Source organism: Microcaecilia unicolor, chromosome 13 (genome assembly GCF_901765095.1).
Source record: "Microcaecilia unicolor chromosome 13, aMicUni1.1, whole genome shotgun sequence".
NCBI classification, from domain to species: Eukaryota; Metazoa; Chordata; class Amphibia; order Gymnophiona; family Siphonopidae; genus Microcaecilia; species Microcaecilia unicolor.
Genome location: NC_044043.1, coordinates 1,145,238 through 1,158,843, shown reverse-complemented (window position 1 = coordinate 1,158,843; position 13,606 = coordinate 1,145,238). Strand labels below are relative to the sequence as shown.

Genomic DNA, 13,606 nt, shown 5'->3' with positions numbered 1-13,606 from the left:
AACCAAAGTGGAAGCAGATGCATTCAGCTCAACTGAGAACTGTCCTGGTACAGCACACCAGGCTCCTGTTTTGCTTTATGCATTATCCATTGGATCGCAGGGCTGCCGGGGGGGGGGGGGCAAGATTCCTCCGGCCCCCCCAAGGGAAGCCTGGCGCCGGGTCTCTCTCTCTCTCTGCTCCTAACGGAACCCAGGTGATCACGTTCCGACAGGAGCAGAAGAGAGGAAACTCCTGCGCCTGGCCCCCCCTTAGAGGCTGGGGAGGAGCAGACACAGGGCTTCGGGGCCTCTGGGTTGGCTGGCGGGCCCCCCCCAGGCCCTGCCAGCAGAAGAAGCCTTTCTCCAACACTTTTCTTCACGCCACTACATTTCCTGCCCTGCAGCTGCTTTTCCCCTCATGTCGCACATGCTCGGTTTTGATGACGTAAGGGGAAAAGCAGGGGCAGGGCAGGCAATGCGGTGGAGTGAAGAACAGCACTGGAGGAAGGCCTCTGCTGGCGGGGCTTGGAGACCCCCACCAGTCAAGGTATGTAGTTGCGGTGGGGGGTGGGGTAGCGGTGATGGTGATCTAGGGGAGGCAGCAGTGGCCCTGCCCCAGGCCCAGCTCAGTCTCTCAGCTTCTCTGTTGGATCGGTCTGGTTCCTTTTTGGATTGGGTGATGTGATAAACCATGCAGGATTTATCCTTCAGTACTGATCATTCTGAACTTCTGGAACAGATTAAGTTACACAAAAATTGAAAGGTGAAAAATCTTTCATGATAATATGTTTTCCATTGGCTGCAATTAATATATCAATGCTTGTTTGAACTACATAACTGCATCTTGGGCTCTTGGAATAAATATGCTTTTGCTACTGTTTGGAATGTCTATGCAGGTAATTGTGACATCGCAGTCTGTGATATCACAATCCCCATAACTGCAGGCTTCTCTTTAAGTTCTTTGTACTTTGCTCACATTTGAAAATTAAGATTTTTTAAAATGATTATTATTTATTTTGCTTTATAAGTCTCACTGAACTTATTTGAAATGTCAGACTGGTGTGCTCAGAACTAATGAGCAAGACTTCTTGTCTGGACCAACTATGCCAGTCTCCATGTCAAGAGGACCAAAAAAGCCCTTTGTTGTCTCTTTAGAAATTTGAAAGGTAGATTCTGTGGGAAACTGCAAAAATTCCATGGCATGTCCTGCTATTTAAATTATACTCATACTGCCCAGTATGTAGTGGTATTTGACTGGTCAGAACAGATGCTGACCGGTTTAAATAATGCTTAACTGGCAGGGGATAACCGGCTATCCTCCGCTCAATATCCGTGGTTACCATAATCAAACATATAAAAGGCGAGTGGCGTACTCAGTCGCAAATGCGCAGTAGAGACTTGCCTCGCTGCCCCCGCCCCCGCATCAATACGTGATGACGGGGGGTGGGACAGAGCGGGAAGTCTCTACTGGTAAGTTCAATAAAGACAGTGCTCAGGCCGGGTGGAGGGGCGGCTCAGAAACCCCACCATTCCAAAACTAGCCCGCTTGGACGGGCTCAACGGCTAGTACAATATAACCAGTTATATTACACTCTTATACTACAGGGCTGCTTCTCTCTTCCTAGGGCCTCTCTGTTCAGTTCTGCCATAGGGCTTTTACTTCTTTCTCACTGTTGAGCCCTGCCCTCCTGGCCAGACAGGCCTAACACCACCCCTATGCACACTTGGGACAGCTCAGCCTCTGACATGGCTGGTTTAGAGTCACCTGCTGTAAGGTGGCTATTCTGTAACCTCAGTGAGGGTGTTCTTAGGAACACCTGCTGCTATACCACTCACTCCCTCACAGGGTCCTAAAAAGTCCCCATCCCTTACTACTTACTGAATGGGTCAATATCCTATTTACACCTTCTAATTACAAAGGGTTGGAAAACTTTAACCTTGGACATGATGTTGCTGATTCATAATTGCCCAGTATCTAACCTTTCTTAATTATTGAATTAAGTTGCTTATATATCCAGCGTTTACAATTTCTGTAGGAGGCCAAAGTGAGTCATTCATATCAGTCTGGTTTCAGAATGGGCCAGGTGACCAAAACAGTTGTTTTTTAATTGCTCAACGGCGTTTAGATGGCTGCAAATGAGGATAAGGATTCTATCCGTCTATCCTTCAAGAATTCAACACCATTAACCCTACCTTAGTGGTGTCTTAAGGATGTGGCACTGTGTGACCTTGGTTACAGTCACCCATTCAGCTGTTTGGCATGGCTCTAATTCTGGTCCTTTGACAACTGAGCTGGACCAAAGCAAGGTGTCTTCGATATATACCGTTCCATACAATGAGTGATTCATTAACCCACTGAATTTCAAAAGCTGCCATAAACAAATTTGCCAAGGATGGAATCTGAATAAAAAATTGATCTTTAAACAAGAAAAACATTCTTCTTCAATAGTATAGAGTAAAAAGTCCATCAGAACAGCTTGTCTGCATCACTTCTCCCACACGTCTTTAAAAACTCGTAGAGTATACTCTTGTAGTACAGATGCATCTACAAAATGTATCTCAGCCCATTGGGGTCAACATTTCAAAACAATAGGGCATGTCAAACACAATACAAATGACCCTTCTCTGGACACAGTGAAGGAACTTATTCAATACCGGGGATGTTCAGCATTTACTGGCATCCATAGACTCTTTTTCAGTGCTATAATATTATCTACCGCCTGTCTATTGATGTCTTGTACCTTTGTACAGTGATTTGTTTTCTCCAGTTTTTAATGTAGCTGTTCTCTCCCGACATCAATCCACTCAAAGCTCCCCCAATGCAAGACTCCCCCATGAAATACCCTAAAATGTCTAGGCTCAACCCCCCTCCACCTTATTCCAGGGATGTTAATATAGGACACACACCTGTAAGGCCTCCGCCACCCCCTTGCAGGCCTACCTTAATATCCCTGATGGTTTAGTAGGGTCGAGGCAGGAGAGATCCCCAATCACTCCTGTCCTTGCCAGTGCTGGTTTCAAAATGGCACTGGTGACCTCTAGCACTGACCTTGTAGTACTATTTCTAGTGGTCAGTTTACACGTTTTACATGCATTAGCCTGTTTTTCAGCTCACAGTGACTTATACAGCTTATAATTTAAGGTCTCTTCCTATAGTCATAGAATGGGAGAAAAGTTCTAGAGATGCATTTTCATTGGGATATAGTCATATAGGTAAAGACTTGGGCTGTTACAGTCCACATGGGACCAAGGTGGCTAAAATCAGCAGCAAACTTTAGATGCTAAAGAAAAGGGCTGGCTGAGGAAGGAACTAACTGCTTAGTGAGGATTGACTGCACTAGGGGGAGGCTAATTCTGTATCAATGGTACTATCATTTATGCATCACTTATATGATAAGTGCTTAAAACAATGGTTCATTTTTTTCCAGCCTCTAAGTCTTCACAGTGTTGAGTTTGTCCCTTGAGTAATCCCCAGTTCAAGCCCCACCAATGACTGAATCTGGATAAACAGAATTTCAAAGCAAATGAAATCGAGAGGAAGATTAGAACAATCTCTTCTTGACTTGATAACACAAAGGTCCCCCAAGTCATGCTATTTAACTAACATGTACTGTTCTCCTTCCAGTCATAGGAAATAGTCACAATCCTGATGTCCCCAAAACTCCTGATGATAGCGCAGAAAGAAACGCATTTGCAAAGGGATGACGCTATGTGTGTGCTATGCAGCTAGTATTGGAGGCACTTGCTACACTTACAGGAACAGGACCGAACCTTGTGTTGAAAGGACAGATGAATCAGTTGAGTATTACACAATTCTGCCCTCTTCCATGAGTTGCCTAATCAACTTTGCCTCCTCCATCATCTTGACCCATCTCTCCTATAGCTGGTCTAGAAATTGTGCTGAAGGATTTGAGCAGTTGGTGCAAAGCTCTTCTCAGCGTGGGATAGTGAGAAAGCATCAGTGCATGTGTCACAGCTCAAAGAAAGAATTTAAGGCATGCACTTATTAAATACAGAAACCCAAAGGAATTTGGTTACTTCATTTCATCTGTTTTGGCCCGGCAGGTTTTCTTCTGGCTCTTTGGGCTTCTAGAAACATGACGGCAGATAAAGGCCAAATGACCCATCCAGTCTGCCCATCCTATGTAACCCCCAATTCTACCTGATCCTAAGCGATCCCACATGCTTATCCCATGCCTTTTTAAATTCTGGAACAGTCCTCAACTCCACTACCTCCACCGGGAGGCCATTCCACGCCTCCACCACCCTTTCTGTGAAATAATACTTCCTTAGGTTACTCCTAAGCCTATTCCCTCTTAACTTTGTCGTATGCCCCCTCATTCCAGAGCTCTCCTTCATTTGAAAAAGGCTCTCTTCCTGTACATAAATGCCCTTGAGATATTTAAACGTTTCTATCAAGTCTCCTGTCTTCCAGCGTATACATGTTGAGGTTCATAAGCCTGTCCCTATAATTTTTGCATTCAAGACCGTTTACTAATTTCGTAGCCACCCTCTGGACCGACTCCATCCTGTTTATATCTTTCCGTAGGTGCGGTCTCCAGTACTCCAAATGGGGCCTCACCAGAGACTTATACAACGGCACTATCACCTCCTTTTTCCTGCTGGTCATGCCTCTCTTTATGCACCCAAGCATCCTTCTGGCTTTGGCCGTCACTTTTTCTACCTGTTTGAAAGCTTTAAGGTCATCAGACACAATCACCCCCAAGTCCCGCTCTTCCTTCACACACTGAAGCACTTCACCCCCTAGCTGAATTAGAATTAGCCTATACTGAGCTATGGGGCCCTGAACTTTCATTCACATTTCCCCCACATTGTTAACCCCCCCCCCCCCCCCCCACCTTGCCCACCATTCCAGTTATATTCCTTGGCCAAGGGCCACAGATCCCTTAAGAACCAGGTACATGAACACCCCTAGTCTGCAATGGCAGAAGCTTATCCAGCACTCACCCAGGACTGTGAGTGCTGCTTCTACTGCTTTCCTAGCCTTGGGCAGCCAGAAACTGGGCTTGGAAACACAGATGGCTTCCTTTAGGCATGCTGCTCCCTCAGAGGATTAGCCATGACCTGCTGGAGGCACATCTAGCTGATCGGGTTTACAGGACTGCCACAATGAATATGCATGAAATAAATTTGCATATACTGTAGCAGAGACTCATTCCATGCAAATCTGTCTCATGCATATTGTATAATTATTTGGAAGCCCAGGTCTGAGACTTAGGTTCAGGCTCTAAAAATGACAAGAAAAGTACAGGCCATTAGCCGAAATTTGAACTCTGAAGTTCCAGCAAACTCATGAGCTATTGGGACACACCATGCAGCAAAATAAAGAAGGACCATGCAGCAAAATGAGGGAGAAGCTAGGGTGCAGAAACCTCATAAACAGGATACAGATGGCTCCTCAAACCAGTGGCGTAGCCAGAAGGCAGTTTTTGGGTGGGCCAGTGGGCAGGTTGGGTGAGCATGCTTTTCCTCTTCCCTTCCCCCCCTTCCCCAACCATGAACTTAAAAAATGAAATACTTTAGCTGGTGAAGATCTCTAGCCCACAGACCCCTGTTCAGAAAAGCACAGCAGTCAAAGGACTGCTCCATGCTAGTGACACTGGCTTCGGCACCATAGGCATGCTCAGTTCTCATGCATGACATATTCCAATCATTAAACAGAAAATAACATTTTTTTTTACCTTTGTTGTCTGGTCATGTTATTTTTCTAATCATGTTGTCCCAGTCTCTGGTTTCTGCATTCCTCTGTCTTCTCTTCTCTTAACTTTTTTCCCAATATCCTCAGTCCATTTGACCTTTCTTCTCTCTCCATGTCCACCATCCATCTCCCTTCAGCCGGTCTCGCGAGGCCGCCTCTGGAAGTCTCAGCGGCCATTTTTAAAGCGCGAATCGGCAAGGGAGGACAGTCAGCGCTGGAAGCGGGCAGGCAAGACTGCCTGCCCCGAAGAATTCAAAAAACAAGCAGGCGGTGAGGCGGATCCGGAGGGAGGGAGGAGAGCCAGAGCTGGCTCGCTATTTTCAACAACTGGCTCGCAAGCCGGAAGAAAATTGAACAACCGGCTTGTGCGAGCCGGCTCCAGCACACCACTGTCTGAACCCCAAAACAAAACAATATTCATTCTGGTAATACTGAAACCTTGATTGGCAAGGAGTGCTTTGAGGAGAGGGTTTACAGGCATTGGTCTAGATACCCATAACTGTCTGTCAAAAGGCACCCGGTACAGGGAGAAGTGAAGGAACTTCTGTGGCCTTGAAATCTCATATTCAGTGTCTCCTTATTCCTATGTGAAACTTGCAAAGAATCCAGGTTTCACTAGGACCAATGTAGCTCCTTGAGTTGCACATTCTATTCACAAAGTCATGAGAGGGAATTCAGTGAATGAATTGTTGAGTCCGAGCATTAGAAGGTTTTTGGTCAATGGAGCCCAATCTCCTGTCTCTGATAGTGACCAGACAAGATGTCTTAGAAGTACCTGGCAGATTTGAATGAGATGATCGTTCCCCTGTTGCTCACTCTCAGAAATAAGGAGGCAATTCCTAAGTCTCCTTAACACTTGATAATCGTCCTGTCTTCCAGAAACTCAGTCTAATCTTTATAAAACCCAGCTATAAGATTAATCTTGACTATATCCTCCAGCAACAAATTCAAGGCCTTAATTGTGCATTTACTGAAAAAAAAAATGTTTTCTTAATTTTGTCTTAAATCTGCTTCCTCTTAGTTTCATAGATAGGGCAAATTTGGAAATGGCATAATTACAACATCTGCAGGTACTTTAACACACACTTTCTCTTTGAAAATTGCCCTGTGGTAGTGTGAGTGACGGAAAGGCATGGACTCCTCATAAAATACAGACAGAGGGCACTGCGAAGTCAGAAGGAAAGCTTTATTACTGTACAAAAGGGAAATAGGCCTGTTTCCTCACAGGTTTTGCACTCTCAATAAAGTCTTTCAAACATGATAGTTGAACCTTGTCCCTGACAGGTTCCACACTTCAGTATATTTTACTTTTCCCTCTTGGTTCAGCATCCCTGAAGCTTGTCCCAGACACAAGCTTCCACAGGTTAAATATCCACTTCTTCTTAACTCAGACAATCTTAACTTAGGTTCCAAGGAAACTTCTCCTATCTTACTGAAACCTTTGCTTTTGGTAAACTCGGGGTCGCAATGTCTGCCGAGGGCCACTCTGGCTCCCCAGATACTGCAGCCAATAGGACACAGTGGGAGGATCCTTGCCCTCAAGACCTCACCTTCTGGAGACTGTTTGCCTTAAGGTATCTCCCTGGGAAACCTCTTTCTTTGGGGCCTCCCTGATCTGTTCAATCTCAGGGCATTTAACTCCATTCTGGCCTGAGCCCTGCCCCTCTGACTCAGCACTACCTGCTGTAAAGTGGCTGAACTGCACCACCAGTGAGGGAGTGGTCTTTACTCCACCACCCACTCCCTCACATGCCTGTTCAAATGTGCATACTTGTGAAAATGGAACCCCTGTATAGGGTTACCATTTTGTGTCCTCTGAAAAAGAGGACACGTCACGCCCCCTGCCCCGCCCCTATCATGCCCCCTGCCCCACCACACCACGCCTCTTTCGGGTCCTTGTTCCGCCCCCTATTCCCCGCCCCTGTCACATAGTCCCCTCCCCCACCCCCCCCCCCACCCCCCCCCGTCACTTACTATCTAGCCCTGGTGGTCTAGTGACATCTTCGGGGCAGGAAAGAGCCCCCTCTTTCCTGCCCGGAGCGCTGCCTGCCCTTGCCTGCATCCTCCTCGGTCTCAGCTGGGGATTCAAAATGGCCGCCGAGAGTTGAAGCGGCCTCGCGAGACTTCAACTCTCGGCGGCCATTTTGAATCCCCAGCCGACCGAGAAGGATGATGGACAAGGGAACATGGAAGGGGAGGGGAGACGAGACCAGACCCACAGCGCTGATCGCCCACCCGCATGCATGCACGCACGCGCCCACGTTTGTCCAGAAATCCGGACAAACGTGCGTGTGGGCAAAATCCGCTGGACGCCCCCGACATGCCCTCAAAAAGAGGACATGTCCGGGGAAATCCGGACGAATGGTAACCCTACCCCTGTAGAACGAGATCTGAAATATTTCAGAGCATACATGAAATAAATTCTGTGAGAAATCCCACTGCTGAGAGTGCAGAGAATGTGAGCAATGAACTGGTTTATACTGTTCCTTGCCGTTGGCTGGCAGATGGAACAGCACAGTGCAATCGAGGTTCTGAAATTTCTACTGCAATTCAGAGCAAACACTGGGAACAAGACAAAAGTGCTGGGCTGTGTAGCAGAAGGAAATGAAATTCAATAATGTGCAAATTCCTCTTTAATACGCATGCTTGTTTGAAAAGACTTCTGGACTATATTTAGGTAATGAAAAGCTTTGTAGGTTTCTGTTTCTTAAAATTACACAGTGTGGATTTTGAACAGCTTTTACTTTGTATAACCCTGGCAGCTGATCTAAGCAAAAGGGCAAACCTCATTCATCGAACATTGGGCACGCTTTCAATGGCGAACTGGCTCCCATGGTCAGGAAAGCAATTCAGCCATTTTGTGTAAATAGTACAACTTCTTAGGCAACTCTGCCTGCGGTAGCTACTAAAAATGGATAGACTGATCTGTCACCTCTAGACCAGGAGAGAAGAGGGGTGGAACAGTGCCATCTGGATTTTTCAAACAACAGCTGATGTGTCTCTGCAAATCAGATCGAATCTAGGGAGTAAATATTCAGCCAGCAGTGCTGATCATTTTGCTGACTGCCGCTGCAGCCAACGTTATTCCCGGAAACTCAATGCTGGGCCATGTCTGGGATCCAGCACTGAACATTCGGTTTAGTCAACGCTGGCTAACACATAACCAGTTAAGTCGACATTCAGAACTTAACCGGCCGTGGGTAGCTGCATAAAGATAGGACTGCGGGGGGTTTTTTTTTTTTTTTGCAGTCCCATTTATGAGGTTACCTTGGCCGGTAAGTGCTGAATATCGGCCCTTAACCGGCCAAGTGTTTTGAGTCTGTCCCCCCCCCCCCCCCCCCCCCCCCGAATGCCCCCAAAATAGCTGGTTTTCACTTAGGTGCTCACTGCTAATTTTCAGGGGCAATAACCAATTAAGTGCAGCATAAATTTAGTGATTTAACCAGTTAACAGCCATTTCTGTCTGGTTTAATCATTTTAAATATCGACCATTAGGTATCTAGACTTGATTCATTCAAATCTTATCTAACCCAAGCTTGGCTCCAATTCTTATTTATTTATGATCTGGTTTTCCTTCCTGCATAACTGAATCACTATCCCAGTCAGTAGGGATTGAAAATGGCTGCCGAGAGTTGAAGCGGCCTCGTGAGACTTCAACTCTCGGTGGCCATTTTGAATCCTGAGACCGTCACAGCAACAGGATGCAGGGCAAGGAAAGAGTTCCAGGCAGGAAAGTGGGGGCTCTTTCCTGCCCCGAAGAGGTCACTAGACCACCAGGGCAGTAGATAGTAAGTAAGGGGAGGGGAGGTGATAGGGGGTAGGGGAGGGGAATATGTGGCAAGGGGCAGGGTGAGGATGTGAAAGGGGTGGGGCAGGGCATGGGCGTGGGCGGGTCATGAGTCCTCTTTTTGAGAGGACAACATTATGGTAACCCTACCAGTCAGGCCCTGCATCCTGCTCCACTCATGTTCCATTATTGTGGAAGTGGGGGGAGGTTCAATCAAGGCTAAGATGTCCACTGGGTGTTTTTCTTCTAGTTTAGACTACCTCTTTCCCTTCACAGAAAGATTCTGGCTCAGCTCTATTTGGAATCTTATAGCAGTACTTCCTTGGTCCAGTCAGTGAGTTCACTTCCAGGACCATCTCTCAGCAGCGTACTAAGGGTGGGGTAGTGGGGGGTGGTCCACCCTAGGTGCACGCTTATCGCCACCTCAATGGGTGGTGGTAAGGACTCCCCGCCACATGGCCACGCGGTAAGAATTATCTTACCGTGTGGCCGTGTGTGTCTGGGGGCTTTTTACCCACTGTGGGATCTCCTTTTAGACACCCTGATACCACATAGTAAAAGGCTATTGTATAATGACACCTGGGCATCCAGATTCTAGCATAACCAAATGTCTACACATCTTACATTTAAATGTGTGTAGTTACAACAGCCCTAGACCTGATGTAATTGGGCATGCCTCAATGTCACAAGGGTGCGCATAACTGGGAGCCACTTCCATATCCATGCCCATTCTCTACACGTTTGTATGCTCCCTTGTATTCATGCACTATGGGGACAATTCTATAAAGTAGTGGGTAGAAGTAGGCATATCAAAGGAGCCATCAAATTGATAGTTAGGTGCCTATCCTGCTTATTTTCGAACGAGAAGGGCGGCCATGTTCCGACACAAATCGGGAGATGGCCGGTCTTCTCCTAAAGCCAGCCAAATCGGTATAATCAAAAGCTGATTTTAGCCGGCTTCAACTGCTTTCCGTCGCAGGGCCGGTCAAAGTTCAAGGGGGTGTGTTGGCAGTGTACCGAAAGCGGGACTGGGGCGTGGTTAAGAGATGGCCGGCCTCGGCAGATAATGGAAAAAAGAAGGCCAGCCCTGATGAGCATTTGTCCGACTTTACTTGGTCCTGTTTTGTTCACGACCAAGCCTCAAAAAGGTGCCCGAACTGACCAGATGACCACCGGCGGGAATCGAGGATCACCTCCCCTTACTCCCCCAGTGGTCACCAACCCCCTCCCACCCCAAAAAAAATTAATAAACATTTTTTTGCCAACCTCTATGCCAGCCTCAAATGTCATACCCATCTCCATCACAGTAGTGGGTTTTGGTGGGGGTTTGGGGGGCTCAGCACCCAAGGTAAGGGATCTATGCACCTGGGATCAATTTGTGAAGTCCACTGCAGTGCCCCCTAGGGTGCCCGGTTGGTGTCCTGGCATGTGAGGGGGACCAGTGCACTACAAATGCTGGCTCCCACGACCAAATGCCTTGGATTTGGCCGGGTTTGAGATGGCCGGCATTAGTTTCCATTATCGGTGAAAACCAATGCCAGCCATCTCTAACGCCGGCCATCTCTAAGGGCGGCCCAAATTTTGCGATTTGCCCGTCCACGACCGTATCGAAACGAAAGATGGCTGGCCATCTTGTTTCGATAATACGGTCGGGTATGCCGCTTGATGGGGCCGGCCTTAGAGATGGCCGCCCTTATAGATAAGTACATAAGTACATAAGTAGTGCCATACTGGGAAAGACCAAAGGTCCATCTAGCCCAGCATCCTGTCACCGACAGTGGCCAATCCAGGTCAAGGGCACCTGGCACGCTCCCCAAACGTAAAAACATTCCAGACAAGTTATACCTAAAAATGCGGAATTTTTCCAAGTCCATTTAATAGCGGTCTATGGACTTGTCCTTTAGGAATCTATCTAACCCCTTTTTAAACTCCGTCAAGCTAACCGCCCGTACCACGTTCTCCGGCAACGAATTCCAGAGTCTAATTACACGTTGGGTGAAGAAAAATTTTCTCCGATTCGTTTTAAATTTACCACACTGTAGCTTCAACTCATGCCCTCTAGTCCTAGTATTTTTGGATAGCGTGAACAGTCGCTTCACATCCACCCGATCCATTCCACTCATTATTTTATACACTTTATACACTTCTATCATATCTCCCCTCAGCCGTCTCCTCTCCAAGCTGAAAAGCCCCAGCCTTCTCAGCCTCTCCTCATAGGAAAGTCGTCCCATCCCCACTATCATTTTCGTCGCCCTTCGCTGTACCTTTTCCAATTCTACTATATCTTTTTTGAGATACGGAGACCAGTACTGAACACAATACTCCAGGTGCGGTCGCACCATGGAGCGATACAACGGCATTATAACATGGCTGGCCCTGTTCGATTATGCCCCTCCATGTGCACCATGTGTTATAGAATTGGCACTAAGCGCATGGCATTGGGACACCTAGAAATGCCCTTTATGCCACTTACATGCACCCTTTCAGAAAAGCGGTTATGGAACTTATATGCAAAAGTGCTGTTTCTATGCATTTACCTGAGCAAAGGGGAAAGCACCATTGAACACCTTGTTCTAGAATTGCCTTTCACATGACTTAGGATATGGTATTGGTGTAGTGTTATTTATTTATTTATTGCACTTGTATCCCACATTTTCCCACCTATTTGCAGGCTCAATGTGGCTTACAGAGACCTGCTATGGTATCGCCATACCAGGGTAAAGAATACAATTGGTGTTACAAAGAATTCGAGGAAAACAAGATGAATTGGTCAAGCAGTTATAGATGGGTACATTCTGAATAAAGGTGGATAGGTATTGTTTTATAGTTAGTTATGGGTTCTCGTGGTAGGCCTTGTCAAAGAGAGAGGTTTTCAGAGATTTGCGGAAGTTGCTTAGTTCGTTGATCGCTTTCAAGTGGGTTGGAAGTGCATTCCACAGCTGCGCGCCCATATAAGAAAAGCTGGCTGTGTGTGTTAGTTTGTATTTTAATCCTTTGCAGCCAGGGAAGTGTAAGTTAAGAAAGGTGCAGGAAGATCTTTTAGCATTTCTGGGTGGTAGGTCTACAAGATCTAGCATGTAGGTCGGGGCATCTCCGTTATGTTATGGGGCCAAGGCTTCCCCTAAATGCAAAGCACTAAATTTTCCAGAATGGGTTTGGAGAAAGAGCAGAGGACCACCAATTCCCGCCTTTCTCTTCTGTCCTAATGCATTCATTCTGCATGATCCCTCCATCACTGTACAGAAAACGTGTCTTCTGATTTTCAGGTTGTTCCCTCAGAATGGTGACATTGTGAATTTTGCGTCATGGTTTGGATTTGCCTTCCCCAACATGATTTTGATGCTGACCATAGCTTGGCTCTGGCTCCAGTTTTCCTTCATGGGATTCAAGTAAGTTCTGGATACAAACATGAGCATTGGGTAATGAACCACAAGCCACTGCCCCTACTGGTGAGCTTTCATTTATTTATTTATTTATTAATGTTTATTGACTGCCTTCCCAGTCTAAACATGGTCAAAAGCAGTGTAGAACATAAATGAGAATATGGAATATGTCACAAGGAATGACCTTCCATGTTATCCTGGGTTGAATATATCACCACATCTCCAGTCAGAAAAACATCAGACATTAAACACCAATGAAGTGTTCTCTGGGCTTGGAGAACTGGACCATAGCTTCAGATCTTCAGTGCTAGATTCTATCTTATCCAAGATGGATGCTAAGTCCTGGATCCAGGGGTGTCCTGACTGCAGTCTGAATGCTCCGCCCATCCCTAAACCTGTGCATATACCGTATTTTTCGGACTATAAGACGCACTTTTTTCCCCCAAAATTTGGGAGGAAAATGGGGGGTGCGTCTTATAGTCCGAAGGTAGAGATTTAGCAGGCCGCCCGCCCTCCCTCCGAGTTCGGGATCGCCCTCCCTAGGGTTACCTCCCCCCGGCCCTGTCACCACCTCTCCCCTTACTCACACGATCTTCCCTGGTGGTCTAGTGACGTCGGGGCAGGAAAGAGCCCCCTCTTTCCTGCCCAGCTGCTCTGCATCCTCCTGTATGCTGCCTGTGACGGTCTCGGCGAGATTCAAAATGGCCGCCGAGAATTGATGTTTTGTCTTCAATGGCC

At 46.8% G+C, this 13,606-nt stretch overlaps 2 protein-coding genes across 2 annotated transcripts in view; one reads left to right on the top strand and one right to left on the bottom strand.

Moving 5' to 3' along the window:
* LOC115456837 (thioredoxin domain-containing protein 17-like) overlaps positions 1 to 13,606 on the bottom strand; it is a 531,330-nt gene that overhangs the window by 356,342 nt on the left and 161,382 nt on the right. The gene's annotated exons all lie outside the window — the stretch shown is intronic.
* LOC115456836 (solute carrier family 13 member 5-like) overlaps positions 1 to 13,606 on the top strand; it is a 44,596-nt gene that overhangs the window by 7,796 nt on the left and 23,194 nt on the right. Inside the window, 4 exon segments of the mRNA XM_030186163.1 lie at positions 3,605 to 3,654; positions 3,657 to 3,722; positions 3,724 to 3,776; positions 12,752 to 12,874. Of these exon segments, the coding sequence (XP_030042023.1) occupies positions 3,605 to 3,654; positions 3,657 to 3,722; positions 3,724 to 3,776; positions 12,752 to 12,874 (292 nt within the window).